The sequence below is a fragment of the Haliotis asinina genome, chromosome 4 (assembly GCF_037392515.1).
Source record: "Haliotis asinina isolate JCU_RB_2024 chromosome 4, JCU_Hal_asi_v2, whole genome shotgun sequence".
Taxonomy (NCBI): Eukaryota; Metazoa; Mollusca; class Gastropoda; order Lepetellida; family Haliotidae; genus Haliotis; species Haliotis asinina.
The window spans coordinates 38159812-38178384 of record NC_090283.1 but is presented as its reverse complement, the minus strand read 5'-3'; the positions used below and the strand labels follow the sequence as shown (position 1 = coordinate 38178384).

At 41.1% G+C, this 18573-nt stretch overlaps 1 protein-coding gene across 1 annotated transcript in view; it reads right to left on the bottom strand.

Moving 5' to 3' along the window:
• Nucleotides 1–318: 318 nt before the first annotated feature.
• Nucleotides 319–18573, bottom strand: part of LOC137280924 (uncharacterized) — a 37466-nt gene continuing 19211 nt past the window's right edge. The window contains exons 20-34 of the mRNA XM_067812108.1: nucleotides 15311–15423; nucleotides 14628–14748; nucleotides 11150–11219; nucleotides 10810–11013; nucleotides 10566–10701; nucleotides 9154–9276; nucleotides 8867–9010; nucleotides 8420–8494; nucleotides 7127–7267; nucleotides 6630–6794; nucleotides 6302–6427; nucleotides 5745–6008; nucleotides 5429–5569; nucleotides 1127–1240; nucleotides 319–785 (exon numbers count right to left, since the gene is read on the bottom strand). Coding sequence (XP_067668209.1) covers nucleotides 670–785; nucleotides 1127–1240; nucleotides 5429–5569; nucleotides 5745–6008; nucleotides 6302–6427; nucleotides 6630–6794; nucleotides 7127–7267; nucleotides 8420–8494; nucleotides 8867–9010; nucleotides 9154–9276; nucleotides 10566–10701; nucleotides 10810–11013; nucleotides 11150–11219; nucleotides 14628–14748; nucleotides 15311–15423 — 2053 coding nt within the window. The 3' untranslated portion in view covers nucleotides 319–669. The remainder of the gene's footprint in view (nucleotides 786–1126; nucleotides 1241–5428; nucleotides 5570–5744; nucleotides 6009–6301; nucleotides 6428–6629; nucleotides 6795–7126; nucleotides 7268–8419; nucleotides 8495–8866; nucleotides 9011–9153; nucleotides 9277–10565; nucleotides 10702–10809; nucleotides 11014–11149; nucleotides 11220–14627; nucleotides 14749–15310; nucleotides 15424–18573) is intronic.

The following is an 18573-nucleotide window of genomic DNA, read 5'->3' as shown; positions in this document are numbered from 1 at the left end:
ACTGTAAGCCCCCATGGATGGCCCGTAGTATGATATAATTCAGTTGCTGGCGATCTGTAGTCCATTGTTATAGTGTATTGTATCCATTTGTAATGCCGTTTTAGAGCGAGATGCTAGTTTTATTCTTGATACTGTCATATTTTAGTTCGTTTTACTGTCTTTCGTTGACAGATTTTTATAATTTACATTATTTAGGGTGAATTCAAATCAGTCATGATATGGCTGAAATATTTCCGATGTAAATCTCACCTCATTTATGCTCACTATTTCTAATAACGTTCTAACGGACAACTTCGTAGTGAAAATGCAAACTGATCCTAATGAATTAATTACTTTATTTGAAAATAGTATATCACTGTGATATATACATACGTGAAGTACACATGATACACGTGGCAACAGCCACATATAATAATGCAACACATATTTCTATCAACAAAAGTTTGAACTTATTACATGAAACAAAACATGACAATATATGTCACATTCTCACAATTAAAAGAACCCTCCCATACATGTAGTGTTCCAACTGATATTCTGTCTGGAAATTTTATCGGTACAAATGTACACGTACAGTATACAAGTTGTCTCTCATCATGTCTAGAGCTTGGTGCATGATATCAAGAGCCATATATCGCCATATGAGTGAATACATGCTCTACGCATGGCTTATGATCTGCAGACGTTACATGACCTTTGGCAGTGACGTAGCATGTAGACCGGATTCGTAATGCAATGATTGGCTCTTCCCCAAACTGAACATAAATACTGCTCGTCTCGACAACCTGCAAATACAGAATTAGCCAGGAACTACTGTCTCATGAATTTGTCAACACTATAAACTGAAAGGACTGTTAACTGTTATTTTGACATTCCCTAAACCATGTGTGCGTTTGAACAGAAAAAAGCATTACAATTCTTTAACTGTGTAAAAAAAAGTCATTCAACACGGTCCTGGTGTTCCCTCCACTGCATGGAGCCATAGACGACTGGCCTAAGTGTTAACCTTTTTCGGAATGGCTGGCTATTGCTTGAGGTTTACGTTTGCCAGTTACATTTGACGGTCACCTGGTCTTAGTGGAATTCAGAGATAAACCAAGACAAGTCATGCGAAAGCAATTCCTACCGTTGCAGTTATTGCACGACTTCTTACAGTAGATAAGGTTGTATCCCGGGTTGCTCTCACAGAAACCGTATTTGGCCCAGTTGGCACATCCACGATCTTGGTCGGTGCACTGGGCTGTAGAACACACAACAGACACACCCAGGTGAACAAACAGTCAGAGTGACCTACAGTACTTCGGCGGATACATATCGAAACTGGTGTTAAATCGACAGAACAGTATTCCAAAGTTGGTACACAGTGACTGACTGTAGTGTTTAAACAAAACCCCATATCTTTAACCGCGGGTAGTGGTGTCACCCAATAACTTTCCATTACTTGAAGGATATTCTAGAAACACACAAAAGCTACTTTTACTGTCGTTCTAAATCAAGAAATCTCTTTAAAATTTCAAAAAAGGGTTGATTTTAAGAATGTGATAGTAGCATTGCCATCACTATTCACTGCCATGTTATTCACTGTTCAAATTGAGAAAGTTGCTTATTAAACTAAAACAGAAGACTGATATATAATAACCATGGTACTGGGACAGGGCAGACCGAAACACATTACACGTTGAAATAATTCTTTGGTCAGTGGTAGACATATGGATTATGGACTGTTTCCTCCATACACTCAGTCTTTGGCGAGTAATTCCGATGTCGATGATGTGTTGCACAAAGATATATATTTAGGAGATAAACATCATGTGTTGGCCAATTTCCGGGTGTTATTGAGTATTTGAAGCACGGGAATGCATTTGGAACCGACGGCGGAAATTGTTTGTCAATTGGCCAACACATGATGTTTATCGACATTGTAAACACAAAAGTAAACCAAAGGGTTTTACTGTCTGCACTCGTTTACATCGAGAACAAGTACAGCAGTGAAGTGTCATCAGCTGGCCGTTTCAGCTGGTTTCCATGGTAGCATCTAGAGTTGCTCATTTGTGACGTCATTCTAACTTTACGTCACAATATGATTTGAATGACGTCACCACTTTTGATGACGCAAACAATTGTTTGCGAGGTTTCTACTTGTCAGTACGCAGTAAATAGTCTTGCAGTTTCCGGGAATCTAATACCATTTGATCATGTTTTTCAACCAATCAGATTACAGAACACAGTGACTTTTGGTATACAATGTGTCATACTGCTTTTACAAAGGGGAATGTATGTGGAAACAAAAACTGTCAATAGTACCTACAAATTCACATTATGTATCAATACTACAAAACATAACGGATGCTAAAACAACAGACTCACATATTACAATTTCCATTGAGCATTTGCTTTGGTGACAGTTTGACCTATGTGGAGATACAGCACTGTTGATAATTCGTGTACATCGTCGGGACAATGGTCAAAACAAAACAAAAGTGGTCCGTAGACCTATATAAACTGTCTAAGCCTTCTCTTGTAATTGTGGATCATATTACCAGGCCCAGAGACTCCGAACAATCAAAAACACACAAACCATCGTCTTCCGTTGCAGTTTTTATTTACAAAATGTAGCAATCATTGACTTTGATAAAATATATAACTACCTACAGACGTCATCGCCCGCGATGACAAGCAATACTGACATTATATACATTACACACACTAATGCTGATACATGCATTACAGACAATAATGGCGATACATGCCTTACAGACAAGTGACAATAGTGACAATACATGCATTACAAGCAATAATGACGATACGTGCATTACAAGCAATAATGACGATACGTGCATTACAAGCAATAATGACGATACGTGCATTACAAGCAATAGCAACGATACATACATGACAAACAATAGTGACGATACATACATTACTAACATTAGTGACAAAACATGCATTACAAACAGTAATGGCAATACATACATTACAAACATAGTGACAATACATGCATTACTAACAATAGTGACGACACATGCTTTTATAAGAAAAGCGACAGTATATGTATTACTAGCAATAGTGACAATAGAAACATTCAATAACATGTCAGGGATAGTGTCTGGGTTACTGGGCCCAAGATCCAACCTATTTCAGTTGAGGTGAAATGGGTTTTCAGGTCGAGCTTTGTGTATCACTGCAATTACCTACTGAGCCACTAACACGCTAAGCTGCACTTTGAACACGGAGACCCAGTTCCGGGTCGTAACACTGAAGATATTATGCACTTGGTGTCGAATGCCAGGCAGTACAAGAACTATGTTTTAATGTATTTTGATATGGATAGGGAGAGGATATTGGACCACTGACCCGCCCCTCTCTGAGCAAACCTTCCCTCACTTGACCACAATGTTGGTAAACAATTATTTCAACTGACATTATAATTTCTCATCTGAGACATACCATAAATATAGGTTATCATGCGAGTGTGTGTTGGGATGGTTAATAGCCTGGATTAGGAATAAACATTATATTTAGCGAGCTTTGCCGACTTGTCCCATCTTTCTCAGCATGAGTTGGGCTTCTTCATAATATACATATATACTCTGTTGTCTGAGGGTAACACACAATCCCTAATGCGAGTGATAAAGACAGATTCACTAACTCAGAGGCATGTTGACAGGTAATAAGCAATGACTAGCGGGAATAGAATGAGTGTTGACAGAGCAGCACACCCACTGGTGGAGTCGTCGGTTGTGTCCTCTGTGGTCTCTGAAATATCCACAAATATCGTATTTACTTGACAGTTTACATGAAGCACATTTGAGAGAAGGTATATATAAACCTATCCTTACGTCATCGAAAACGTCAATACACATGTGTCGGTTTTCACATGGGTCTTGATACAATATTAAAGGTACAATTATAACCACATCGTTCCTATAGGGATAATGAATGATTTGGATACATGATAGTGACGACGTGGATTTTCTTCAACATCCAGGTAATCCGGTTCAGACTCCTGTAAGTCTGATATGACAGAGATACACCATTACCGAATGACGACATTCCCAAACTCGCTGCGACAAACGTAACAAGTTACTCCTGTACCTTCATCTAAAGTGCAGACCCCACATGACTTCTGACAATTGATCAGCATGTAGCCGGGGTTGATGTCACAGTGGCCGTGTGTGGTCCATGTGCCACACAGGAAGTTCTTGTCCACGCATAGCCCTGAAAGGGAGATAATCCTTGTTCAACTCGACTGTTCTACAATATGTTTTAATTCAATCTCAGTTTGGGTACGAAATACATATATTCACGTTACTGTGTTTCGTTTCTCGAATTAAAGACTCATGTAAAAGTTGAAAAGCAAATAGTAGATCTGGTATTTAATGAAATTACTAATTTACACTACTCACAACACAATCCATTTCCATGCATAAACTCCGTATTACCTGTAAGTGTATCCCTTCGCTGTATCGTGGTAGTGAAGCAGTGGTTTGTTAGTAGCCAGGTATTATCTTGAAGAACCGCTCCCGTGAAATCAACCGCTTTTACAAAACTATAGTAATATTGCATTTATAGGTTAGACGTTATCTATATATGATTAGTAGATTGGCATGTTACTATTATGGCCTGACTTCAGTGTTAATTGCGTGTACTGAGAAATAAACGAACGGCCGATGTACATTTGTGCAGTCAATTCTGGCGGCAGTGATTAACACTTTGTTGAAACATAAAATCAAGTCAAATACATCGGAATCATTTGCAAAGTAAGAAAGAAAGTGATGGCGGTATAGTTTACGCACCTTTGTATATTATCATCATGTGAAATTAGCCCGAATTTATGAGTCTACAAGGAAGGAAACTATTGATGTCCATTGCAAGGTACTAGAGAATTAAGGAATTACTTGATAACCCACAGTTTGCTTATTTCTTGATTAAAGCAGCACTTCCAGTTGTATGACCACGGTCAGTAAGATAATCGAGTTTAGACCAGACAGTTTAGTCCTGTATCTACACATGATATACACAACTGATGCACGATGACATGCATCTTGCCAGCATGTCTGATAGCCGGATACCGTTAGTTAAGTCTTTTACGACAACCATGAACAAATTCTATCTCGGATCTTTTCACTTCTTACAGTGAGTTACCATGCTGTAACACCGATTTTATCAATATTTCAGCAATATCACGGGGACGGACAGCAGAAATGGACTTCACATATTGCAGCTATGTGGGGAATCCAACCCGAGTCTTCTGCGTGAATATTGACACCCGTCATAATCCAGACCTTAGGTTGTCATGTGTCAATACTTCCATACACTGGTTAGCAGTTAATGTCACACTGACTGGTTAGTAGGTGTAGTACATCTGTTATAATGCGTTAGCAGCCAGTGAGGCGTGGTGGGACTGTCGGCTACAATGTAAACTTACCGTCAGGGACGATAGTCTGGGTGTGGCAGACTTTACAGGCCTTCCGACAGTTGGTCAGCATCCAAGACGGGTTGATGTCGCAGTGGCCATTGATCGCCCACGTACGGCACTCCACATCATTATGGATGTTTTCACAAGTTTCTGTGAAAACATACACGTACAAACTCAGTAACACTTATGTTTCTTTGGATATAGAAGTGCTTCGTCTTTAGAAATTATCATGCTCAAATGAAATTTAATAACCACGTCGCTACCATCAAGCATACAAACATAAAGTTATATCTACATGTAACTCCCAAATACATGTTTTACTCACGGTCAGTTCCATTGGTGCCGGTGCCGGTGCCGGTGCCGGTGCCGGTGCCGGTGCCGGTGCCGGTGCCGGTGCCGGTGCCGGTTCCAGTTCCAGTTCCGGTGCCAGTTCCGGTTCCTGTTCCAGTTCCTGTACCAGTTCCAGTTCCTGAACACTTGTTACATGATACGGCACAATTGGTTGCCATCCAGTTGGGATTTTTCTTACATTCGCCTTCAGACGCCCAGATGTCACACTGTCGATCCTCATACACATTTTTACACGTCCCTACAGTATAAGATATAAATTTAATATAAGAATAGGTAATATAAGATTTAAATACCCTTTATACAACATAATAAGGTATTTAATGAACGTGAAACGATGACCAAGTGGACTAATATTGCAGTATTCTCGCGAGATTCACGGAAGTGAATATTCTATGTTCCGACTGAATTAATTCCACGCCTCTCTCTCGTTTTAAAAGAATGAATATGAGTGAGATCAGTGCCCTCCTATGCATGCTTTATCTGGCATCCAACCGAGTGTTTGATGTATCCACCTGCTCATGCTGCACTCACCGTCTTCACACTTGTTGCAGGACTTCCTGCAGTTGGGGATCATCCACACGGGGTTGGCGCTGCACTCCCCCTTGCTGGCCCAGCGCTTGCAAGCAGCCTTGTCACTGTGGCGGTCCAAACACACTCCTATACACCACAGGTCAACATTAAAATAGGTGGCAGACATACAACCAGACACCCCTATTGAGGACTGCATAACGCATCCCTTACACTGTAGACACACCAAAACCAGCACAATGGAATATTGCAATATATACTGTGGTTCAATCAGGCAATACTCTCACTTATAGCATGCGCACGGAAAATGAATAAAGGTGGATGATGTTACCTTCGTCCTCGTTATCCACCCCGTCGTTGTCGTCGTTGGTAAATGTGTGGCACAACTGGCATGATCTCCTACAGTGCTTGGCCATCCATTTGGGGTTGATCTGACACTCTCCCTCCACCGCCCACTTGTCACATTCCACGGTGTTGTGCTTGTTGCTACACTTAGCTGAAGAAACAATGTCTCATATCCATATTCTCTTGCGAGAAATGATCACCTCGTCGCTGTTCTCAGTCTAGGTTCCCTCAACACTTAGCCCCAGTTTCAAATAGCGACCGTACCACTACAGCTGCCATAGTTAAGTAGTTAAAGGGGCTACGACTAATGAAGAATAGGTCTCGTCCAATCCCCATTCCCAACACAAATGTCCATAATCTTCATGTCTACCCCCGCACCACTATACACACTATATCAGCTTGTTCAATCTTCTTCCTGATAGTCTGTATGCTTTTCTTTACAATGAAACATTCATATCCCTACATCAGTAACACGCTACCTACTCTCAGGTCGAGTGTCTTTACTCGCACAAGCGTTGCACGTCTTCTTGCAGTTCCGGGACATCCACCACTCGTTGCTGGCGCAGTCGCCTTGATGTCTCCACTTGGCACACTTCTCCGCCGGGTAGATATCTTTGCATATACCTAGATATCCACAACATTATGTCACATTTATCCTTTCACGACCAAAATAGAAGGAAAGTGACGTGAGCGGAAAAGCTGTATATTATGACAGTTTGTTTTCTTTCAAACGAAAGGATTATTATCTCACATTATAAGTTTATGTACGTGAACCATGACATCACCATAACTTTCCAGTCTGTTGACATGTTACCGAGGCCATGTGAACACTACGCTCATGGAGACACTCATCAGATCTTATTCCAAATAATTTTCTATTGGGTATATGTACAAAAAATACTTCAAGGGCTAAACAGAGCATAGTAACAGTCTAGATACTGACACGTTTTTCTAGGTAGGACGTTAGCTTCTTGCCTGGTGAACAGATACACCAGAACTGCCAAATACAGGAACGTGTGGTTCAGACCATGCAAGCTTGTCAACACTCGACAAGTGATGACATGCTAAATGACATGCAGTGGAGCTACAAGCATGCTCCACAAGGCTACATGTACAGCCGGTCATACCCAGGATGTTCACATGTGTTGATCTATAAATCCGTGCTTGAGTGCATACATCATTAAAAACCGGATGTAGCATGTATCGAATTTGGGTCAATATCTTGGAATATGGAGAGGTGAATATCTTATAAACCAACCAAGTGCTAGACTAACGTAACCATCGCACATCAAAGAAAGACACATGCATGCATGACAAGGAAACTCTCTATTAACATGTAACAGAACACATGCATGCATGACAAGGAAACTCTCTATTAACATGTAACAGAACACATGCATGCATGACAAGGAAACTCTCTATTAACATGTAACAGAACACATGCATGCATGACAAGGAAACTCTCTATTAACATGTAACAGAACACATGCATGCATGACAAGGAAACTCTCTATTAACATGTAACAGAACACATGCATGCATGACAAGGAAACTCTCTATTAACATGTAACAGAACACATGCATGCATGACAAGGAAACTCTCTATTAACATGTAACAGAACACATGCACAGTCGACCTGAGGGTCAGTACGCAGACTACGGACAGGATCTCCATCTTTATGTCCCGCTCATCCGCAAACCGTTACAACTATTTCCCCAAGGGAGTGTGTGCTACAAGCTTAGGACATGAGACGAGGAGGTTCATGCATAAAACACCTATGATCCAGTCCTTGGGAACAATGTTTGTAAAAATCCCGAACCACTGCCACGCCCATGTGGTGAAGTGGTTCTCTGAAAGATACAAAGGGTTTGTTTGTTCACACTTTCTGTTTCGAGTGATTATTGTTTTCAGAAACAGGTGCAAATACCTAAAACTGACAATGACACATTCATATCACATACATTCACATCAGATACGTAAAATAATATCATGTAAAATACACATATCCTTATTTTATACTTATATGAAATATAAGGTCTGTTCCGTTGGTGGAGATGTGCGAGTGACATCCCAAAGAAGCAGCCCATAAATTAAATAGGTGGCTTCGTCTGAAAACGTTCCTTCTACATCGCGTTACCCTTCTAACCATAATCTTTAGTATGTCACTGACAGTTTCCCAGCTGTCCCCTGGACTGTGACTCACTGACCAGACACCAGCTCACCTTCATCCGCCCCGTCGGTTCTCGACCCGCACAGTTCACAGGCCTTCTTGCAGTTCTTGGTCATGAACTTGCTGTTACGGTCACACTCCCCGGAGTTGGCCCAAATCCAACACTGCCAGTCGTCGTACACGTTGCTGCAAGTCTCTGAAATATCCAAGTCCCCTTATGACGGTACATTATTATTCCTTTTGATTTTTGCAAGTATATATTGTCTCACTTTCATACTCGTTTGTTATATTGATATTTCTTGTCAGGGTTTTATTCGAAATATATGTTGGTAGACATACCATCCTTGCCAGCCTGTGTGGCCCTGCCCTCCTGGCAGTCACGTGACCCGTCTGGACAAATACAGCGACATGTCTGGTCAATAAAGCCACCATCATTACACCGGATGTTGGCCGGACATCCCTCTGAAATACAAATAACTCCTCATATCAAAACAAACATACACACTGATACATACACGTTTCAAATATGCATGATATCCAGAAAATAGCGTGTTTTGTCAATTTCACATTTGATTTCAAATTATCTGTATACTTGGCCTAACTGTGTGTATGTGACAATGCACCTATTATTCAACTATAATTATTCTCATTATTATTTCAACTGAAGATTAACGGCACTGATGCAGTCTCGCCAATTAAGTTCAAAATGTCAACCAACAAGTGATAATTTAGATTCAAGATATACATAACTCACAACATTTTCTTCCCACAGAGGTTACTCCTGTCATATTTTCCTACGTAACCTTTCATGGTGCGAGTGTTCAAGACTCGCTATTGGAGGTGCTCAGATTTAGTTGTGCACTCAGAGACGTTGTTTCAAGAGTGATCGTTCGCAAATCTCAGTAATTTCCGAATGCATCTGGAAAATGATTGATCCCTGCACTCTCTATTGCCAGTTTCTGATTTTCAGTTAAACATGAAATACCGAATCTTTCCACACGTTGATGAACCAACTCCATGGGGGCCGCCATATTGGAGCTAAGTCTATTTAACGCGTGTTCTGATTGGATAGAAACAAGGGAGATAATTCCTGTTGTGATTATTTGCGGCACGTGGATTTCTCGATGACCGGGAAATATGGCTGTATTAGAACAGGAGTAACCTCTGTGGGAAGAGAATGAACCCACAACGTTATGCACAATTTCCCGAAAGCGAAGTTTTGTTGTGATAAAATGGAAATAAATTAAAGGCACAAAATTCTTTTCATAATCATAGGATCTTGTAAAAACAGAGTGTGTACAGAACGTGTGTACTTCTTTAGGAATCATATTTGTGAAGCACATTGATAACGTGGCCATTTGGGGTGGGTCGCACGTAATGAAAGGTATCCGCCCCACCTATGTGTACATCCATATGTCGTTGTGGCCAGACGTGCATGATCCATACCATTGGGCCAGTTAGAAATGACATTATATGAATCCACGCTTATGCTCATCCTTTACGGCAGTAGTGTTTGTAATTGCTGTTTTCGGGTCTCACGGCAGTCTGTACATAATTGTGTCTGGGACATACCGTGACATCATGAGCATCGCTTCACCTATTCGTCTTGTGATTAAACACAACCAAATCTTCACGCTCACGTCAGTAGCTTCTGGGGCACCAATTCTAACCTGGATCTCCTCGGGTAGGTTTACCTATTATGTGTCTTACAGAATTAGGTAGAACCACGCCGTCATAAACAGGCTCCTCACCTCCACAGTTGTACATGAGATTGACCGTCTTGACGTCAGAGTAGGCCAGCTCTTTGAGAAACACTTTCCCAATCTCCTCTTCCTTCTCTGCGTCTATGGCCTGGATAGTCTGTGCCCGCCCATTGTACGAGAACGCCTGTCAAGAAGGGCAGGGCATTTAAGTCTTTAATCGTTGATAATATTATTACGTACATGTCATGCTACAACTCAACCACCTTAATGGAAACCACCTGTCTCTACTCACACTGATGCCGTAGTGCATGATGGAGGAGAACTCGTAGTCCACGTCGTATACGTTCACCTTGTCTCGAGAGTACTTGTTGAACCATACGCGCATGTGCGGAGCAACGTTCTGGAGCAGGATTCTGATGTGTTGATCTCTGTCGGGACGCTGGTGTTCGTGAACAAGGCCGATAGCGTGACCGACCTCGTGCAGGTACAGCCCTCTCTGTGGATAGAGGGAGCATTGAATTAGAAACAGTGCAACACCTGCCAGGAAGGCAACACAGGGAATACCCTAGGCCTAGCAAACACCCACCTCTTGATAGACTGTTATAGTTTAATGAACGTGTATAAATACCTACAAATCTGCACCCTGGTGCTTCTAGATTGATGGTTTGAACTCCTCCGGCCATCCCCAGCTGAGAATTGCATCTGTAATGGAAGGTATATATATGTCAGACATATTCAATAAAGTATGGGATTATTACATACATATGTGAATGTCGAGTTCTAGACCAAAGACAGGCATTGTGGTCAAACAATCAATACAAGAAAATTCCTGTCTCTAAACATTAAAACACAAATATATGCGACAGTTTGCGCGTACTGTTGCGATTTCCTTGATTCCACTAATGTTCTTCAACGAGGGGATATCAAAAAGGCGTGAGTCTAACTATATTCTCGATGTCCAATGTTTGTAAAGTTTCCATTTTTTGGTGTAGGGATCATTAGCAAAGCCATACAAAGGTTTCACATATGTGGGTCATGTGAGTCATCACAACACATTAAGGTATAATATTTGTAAAACAATTGTAGAAAATGAAAACGGTATATTATTTGGCACCTTTTGGATAATGGTATTTCCTCAGACAATATTATATAGAATATGATCAGAATGGTATTGAATGTATTCCCGTCATAACCGACAGTAAAGATGTGGATTGCTTGATTTACATTTAGACAGGGGCTTTCTTAGGACATATCCACTTGTGATCTTTGACAAACATTATGTCCAGATGTTCAAGGTGGCACTGTTTACAATATATACTGAGTCAAAAAAGAAAGTTCACATTCTTTCTTCGGGGCACTATAAAAGAACAAGAGATGGTAAGATGGTTATTATTAAGATTGTTATTATTTCATTGCTGAGATCTGTGTGATGTACTCGATACACGGACAGTGTATCAGTTCCATTAGGCTACTCCGCCGTTCCAAAACATGGGTATACAGAATGTCAAGTCACAGGAATATAAATTCGAAATGTGTCAGTTCAGTATGTGTCAATTGACAATAAAAAAAATTCGAAATTTCTCAGTTCAGTATTGTATGGCCGCCCCGTGCATTCACCACTGCCTCCTCTTCGACTACCTGATGCTTGTGAACACGTGGTTGGGGATTCTGCGTCATTGCTCTTGCAAGGCAGCGCCAAGTTCCTGCAAATTCTGAGGTTGGTTCCCAAGACCACGAAACCTTCACCCAAGTGCATCCAAAACGTGCTCTATTGGATTAAGGTCAGGGGACGTAGATGACCACTCCATGACGTTGATTCCAACGTTTTGAAGGAAATTTCGTGTCAACATAGCGGTATGCGGCCGAGCATTATCAATGCTGAAACTGTAGACCTGGGCCATGAACCGCCATGAAAGGAACGAGTTCAGGGGTGATCACCTGGTCGCGGTAAGCAGCAGCTCTGGGGTTTCCACGGATGACCAGAGGTCGGGAACGGTTGTTCCCATAGAAAGCACCCGACACCATGCAACTTCCGCCGGGGATTTTGTCGACTTACTGTACACAACACTGGGTGTACTGTTCACGACGTCGTCTCCAGACTCTATGCCTGCCGTCTCTGGGTCCATCGGAGGTGATGTTGAGCCCACAGCAGACGTTGGTAAGCGATTTCGAATGGTCTCTGAGGACAGTCGACCTCTAAACATCTCAGCCCTGGTTTGTGTAGCCGGCAGGAATCTGTCACGTAGGTGACGTAGGACGATTTGACGGTCACACGTGGACGACCCGACCTTGGGCGATCAGAAGTGGTACGAGTTTGTTGTAGACGACCTCGCAAATCATACACAATACGATGACTGCATCCCATTACTCTTGCGACGTCAATAACTGATCTTCCCGCTTGCATCATGCCAACGGCACGTTCACGTTGCACATTTAACAATTGTGGCATTTAAAGAACTGTCGTTTAAAAGTGTTTTTTTTTCAATTCTTGAGGCCAATACAAACACTTGCAAATGAAGAAAACTTGGATGTGAAGATCACTTGATCGACTGCAACCTGATTTTGGCACTAACGCCATCTGCACGACAAATGGATGGGTTTGAGTGGGTTTTGCTAACGTTTTTCTAGAGTCGAAAGATAGGGATTCCATTTCGGATAGATATATACATAGATGTATCATCAAAGAAACATTGTTCATTATTTTTAAAAATTACATTTTGTAAAGTTTCTTGTTTGACTCAGTATAGTGGGAGTTGACACGTGTGTGACCATTCGTTATTTAGTTCCATGTATGACTAGTGAAAACATTAGAATCAGTTATGTCATTATGATTACGTCATCTAGAATGGCGGGGAGGTGTAGTATCCCCAGAACAAACTCTTTCCACATACACGAAGAGGGGAAGAGGGTCACTTTAACAAGCGATTGTCATTTCAAACTGCTTTTTTATCCACCTTAATATCTAAGTTTGATTCTTACCTGTCCCAAACACCGTTGCCTAAAGTTTGTGATGCATTTATTGCAGATTTGGGGGGGGGGGGGGGGGGTTGGAGGGTACCAACTTAAAAAGTCAAACAAAATGTCGATCGTAAGGCTGGAACACAGCAACCCAATTTGCTTGAGGTTGACAGATATTATGTAGAAACATAAAACATAAAAACAGCTGCGTTCATATCATTGTCCGGGTAATGCTCAGTTCCTGTGACATCCCCTCGTGTGTGGTGACTAACGTGTTATAGGCATGCTGGAGCTTGACTGTTAAAGGCAGACAAAGAACGGATTACCACAAACCCAAACCATGTTCTACTAAAACGGCTACTTAATAGTGTTGCAAACTGGCTACTGAAGTACCAGTCGTGGGTCAGTCAATAAGAGATCGTGTACATGCAGTCCATCTGCAGGCTGTACAGCGACTCATCGATCGTTCATTTCCACCAGAAGTCGTTGTGTGACTTTGTACTTCCTTGACATTTCTGGTCGTCTCGCTATTTTCCCAGTTACGGCACAACATATTGACTGAGGTTTGACCATCTATATGGCTGTCAGCACGTGCACGTGAATTCTGCATTTATTTCCTTTCCATAACATTACATAACATAAGACATGTAGTCTTTTTTAAATTATTGTGCGAATAAACAAACGTTATACCTGTTGCGTTACACCAGTAAACAAAATGTGACTTGCATCGTTTGATGAAAACGTTGGTTTTGCACTGAGTGTTCCAAGGATAAAAATATATTTCTACCTTTGTGATTTGTTTTGTTTAGCGGTTTACATTACTGTAGCGCTTCTCCATTCATAACATGACCGACCCTAGTCAGATACGACGTCACGACTGTAAGATATTAGGTGAGTTCACGGACTTGCTAGCGGAATATGCATAATGGACGAAGCTGAGAGAGTAGAAATTTTGCATTAAAACTTGGGTGACATGTTTCTTGTGACTTATTTTTAACTCAGTTACAGCACTTTTTCTCCTATGAGAGTTTATAGAGTATATATCTATAGGCGGTGCATGACGTCTCTTTACACTACAGCAGTGACCCAGGGAATGTGTTTAGTACAATGCACTAGATGTCGGACCTTGCAGGCCTTGCATGTCACACTCACCCTTCACCATTCTGGAAGCGGACAACGTTGGGATCTGCTGCCTTGGCGGGTCGCAGCTTGAGGCACGTGTACCGCTCCCACTCCGTCATTGCCTGTTTGATCATATACCTCTCCTTCTCATCTGTCAAGTAATACACACCAGGAATCTCACTATACGGGTGCACACAAACAAACAGACACTTCAGGTTAAGAGCAAAATTTCAGGAAAAAATAAATATGTTTAGTGCCTGGAACTCTGTTGGCTCAGTTTAGTTTAGTTTGCTATACAGACTCTGAAGCAAAGATATCTAAGAAACTCGCGCAAGTCTGGAGATTGTGGCAAGTCCAGATTTCCACAGCTGAAACTGAGGGCTTCTTTTCATAATATTTGATTTTATTACTATGAACTTCTGTAAAATATGTTCACTTCATAGACTAGTTGTTAGTCTAAATTTAGGTTAATGTGAGCAACAAAGATTAATAGATGTGCATTTGACGCCACAACAGCTTTATTAAGGGACAATGATAACCTTTCTATAACTAGCATAGACAGGGACGAAAACAGGCTGGTGTGTGGGGTGGGAGGGCATATTTCCCCCAAATAAACTCATGCCTCAACCATCCGGCCACCAAGGGTCACTGAATGTATCACGATGATGTGTAGGGTGTGATAGGAGTGTTTAGAGGATGTAATCAGGTCTTACCGAAGTGACCCGGGGCGAATGTATATGGTATCTCGGAGCCCGTCCACCGTAGCAGGACGTCTCGGGCCGCCTTCCGCTTCGCTCGGCCAGCTGCAGGGTGCATCCGCGTGTTGCTGCAAGTAACAGCATAACCATCCAGTATATACCACTGTGTCCCAGACTCAATATAACCAGTCAGGATATGTGTCCCAGCGTTGCGGTCAAAGTATGATATGGGCATATATGTGAGTTTATTTTACTACAAAGAAGTATTTTTGCAGGTGTTGACCCGTTTAGAGGACATTAACAATAAATGTGAGGCACGTGTATTATGATGGAACATGTGTCATCATAACGGGGACATATATCGACAATCTGACTTTGTAAAGGAAATTACATGTTGCTGTGAACCGACAAATCATTTTTCCTCTCTGTCAATTGCAAGTTAATAGGATGACTAAGTACCTGGTGTTGAATGGCCTGAGATACGTTCTGGCTAAGTCAAGAGTCCGTGATCCATGCTGTATTGCTCAACACAGTCGTACTGTTCTTACAGTACGGGCTGGTGCATGTTGAATTCTTGACAATTTGAGTTCCAGTCTTGGCAATTTGAGTTCCAATCTTGGCAATTTGAGTTCCAACCAAACTAAAGCTTCAGACATCTATATCTAATTCTCATGCACAATAACCCTTCTCAGAGCATCCTAGGTTCCAAATTATACATGTTTTAAAAGGTGCAGTTGTTTAACATAATTTATGTTAAACTAAGATAATCTGTAATTTAACAATAACGAACATGAGAATCTCTTTTTGTAGATGAACAGAACAATGACTATATTCAGTAATTTTTGTCCCAACTGTTTAAAGTCATTAGGACAAGCGATTCTGCATAGGAATTTGAAAGTAGAACAATACAGTTGCAGCTGGACTAGCAGCGATCATAAGTCAGTGATTTGAGTATCTCTAAAACAGCATTGTGCATTACCCGCTTTCAGTTGATCAAGCTGTAAACGTTTTGTTTGATATTGTTATGTTAGTTGCAGTAGATTTATTACCGCATGGCGGAAAAGGCATCCCAACAAATTCTTTTTTCATTGCAAACATAACAGCACAGTTTGTGAAGTTATTTTTTTTGCTTGTAATACCTCATTGTAATACCTTCATAAATATAAGCATTTATGTGTGAAAATCACCATCAAAGTGGATCTACGTGTAAAGCCATGAATGAGTACAATTATGACCATATATGGAATCTCGTCTTTGTCCCCCATGAAAGTGTGCCTTGTGATGAATCTCGCGCATTCCACCAATCAACTCACCTGAGACGTGTGACCGACTACGCCGACGCTGATTGGCTGTTACCCCACAGGAACACACCTGTTCTCGTTTTACATCGAGGTATGTATTCATGGGTCCAGCCCACAGAAAGTGTCCAGCCCACATTCCGAGGTTAGTGTTTTAAAGTATTCCTATAAAAGGTGACATCATAGCCATACCTGTTTCTGGAATACATGTTTACTTACCACCTATATACAGGTGTGTTATCTGCCACGCATAGTAAACGCACAGACATCGCGTGTTCCTTAATGAAAGAGATCGGTAGATGAAACTGTCGTTACTCACGTATTTCTATGGCGTATTTCTTTTCGTAATAACAAGCGTAGATAAAACAACCTGTTACATTAGTGTATGTGAACAATGCACATCTCAGAACATCCTTTATAGGTTAGTGGCAATTGTCAAACCTGCAGAAATAGCTCGTGTGGCAATAATATACCGATGATGACAATACACTGTTGAGAACGCAGTCTCGAGAAAACCTTCAGGCATGTGCCAGATATATATCACATTCTGTCAGGCATACTATTTTCATACAAAAACCTTAACAGTTTAAAATGTAATTTACTGACATCGTCCTACGTGTGGTGATATCTGTTCGATTCTCTTGTAATACGCCATTGAAATAACTGAACATACAACAAATGTGTTGACATAAAACTGAGTGTTAGTGTGTATCTTTACTCAGTGTGATGAGTGAATGGAATGAGTGTGTGAGTTTTGGTTTTACGTCGCTTTATCAATATATCAGCAATATAACGACGGGGGAAGATGCGATGAAGTAATCTGAAGCTCAGTGGAAATTGAGACTCTCCATAAAAAAAGATATGTCCAGATATGCTAATACACCAAACACTGAGTCTACATAGACTTTACACTCTGATGTATTTGTATCCAGACTATAAAGCCCGTATACAGTATACTGTACTAGTCGGCTCTAAGCCAAATTCTCAAAGGAATGTATGCTTCGTAGTAAGTACAGCCATGACCACGGTGCCCACCTTATTTTACATTGTGAATCTGTAATGAGCCAAAGAAATCATTTTTATATGACACTACTTATCATACTGGATACATGTATTAATTGAAACGCTGGATGAGGGAGATGCCCTTGTACTCTTTTGTGGTGCCAGACTTCAGATCCCTGGCCTTGACGAAACAGCATGGCAAACCATCATATTACACTTTTCGAACTACATGTATTCTGTAAAAGACTCTTTGATGTATACTTCCTAAAGTACAACTGATGTAAATACCCATGTGTTTTAAATATCCCTGCTTTGTTAATATCATATGTATATATGTGACTGACTGATGTTATAAATGCTTAATCTTCGAATATATTTTGGAGGAAATAAAGACATTCATTCATTCATTCATTCATTCATTCATTCATTCATTCATTACTGAGTATATATAAAGTCGCTTGAACTTCGTACCGCTCAAACTGAACATGTTTACGTGTGATGAGAGGACACTAAGTAGATATAAGGGACAATGTCTACATCATCTATGTCACCCACTGTGTTGAAATAAACGCCACGGGTCATTTTACATAGAACTAGGAAAAGTGACTCATCTGTAGTATACAATGTCCGGATGTGAGATGACAGTGCGATCGACATGTACATGTATCATCGTCCCTTCCCCGGGTAGACCTTTGTCTCACGTACATCAGGAAACACGGGAAACACATTCAAGTTCAACGTGCTCGCTTGCTGGAACGGACACCTGCATAGTAAGGATGGCGAGGAAAGCCTCCTTGCATGTCCATACTGAGAAATAATTGTACCACGTGTATGTACTTTTTGCCACAACTGTGATAATGTCGCGGTTATCACCATTTCCGTGTAATCATTCATGCCAGAAGAGAAACGTGATGGCCGACAACATATCACTGTGAAGCGGTACCAAGGGGTACGGTCTTGACAAGTATGACAACGATT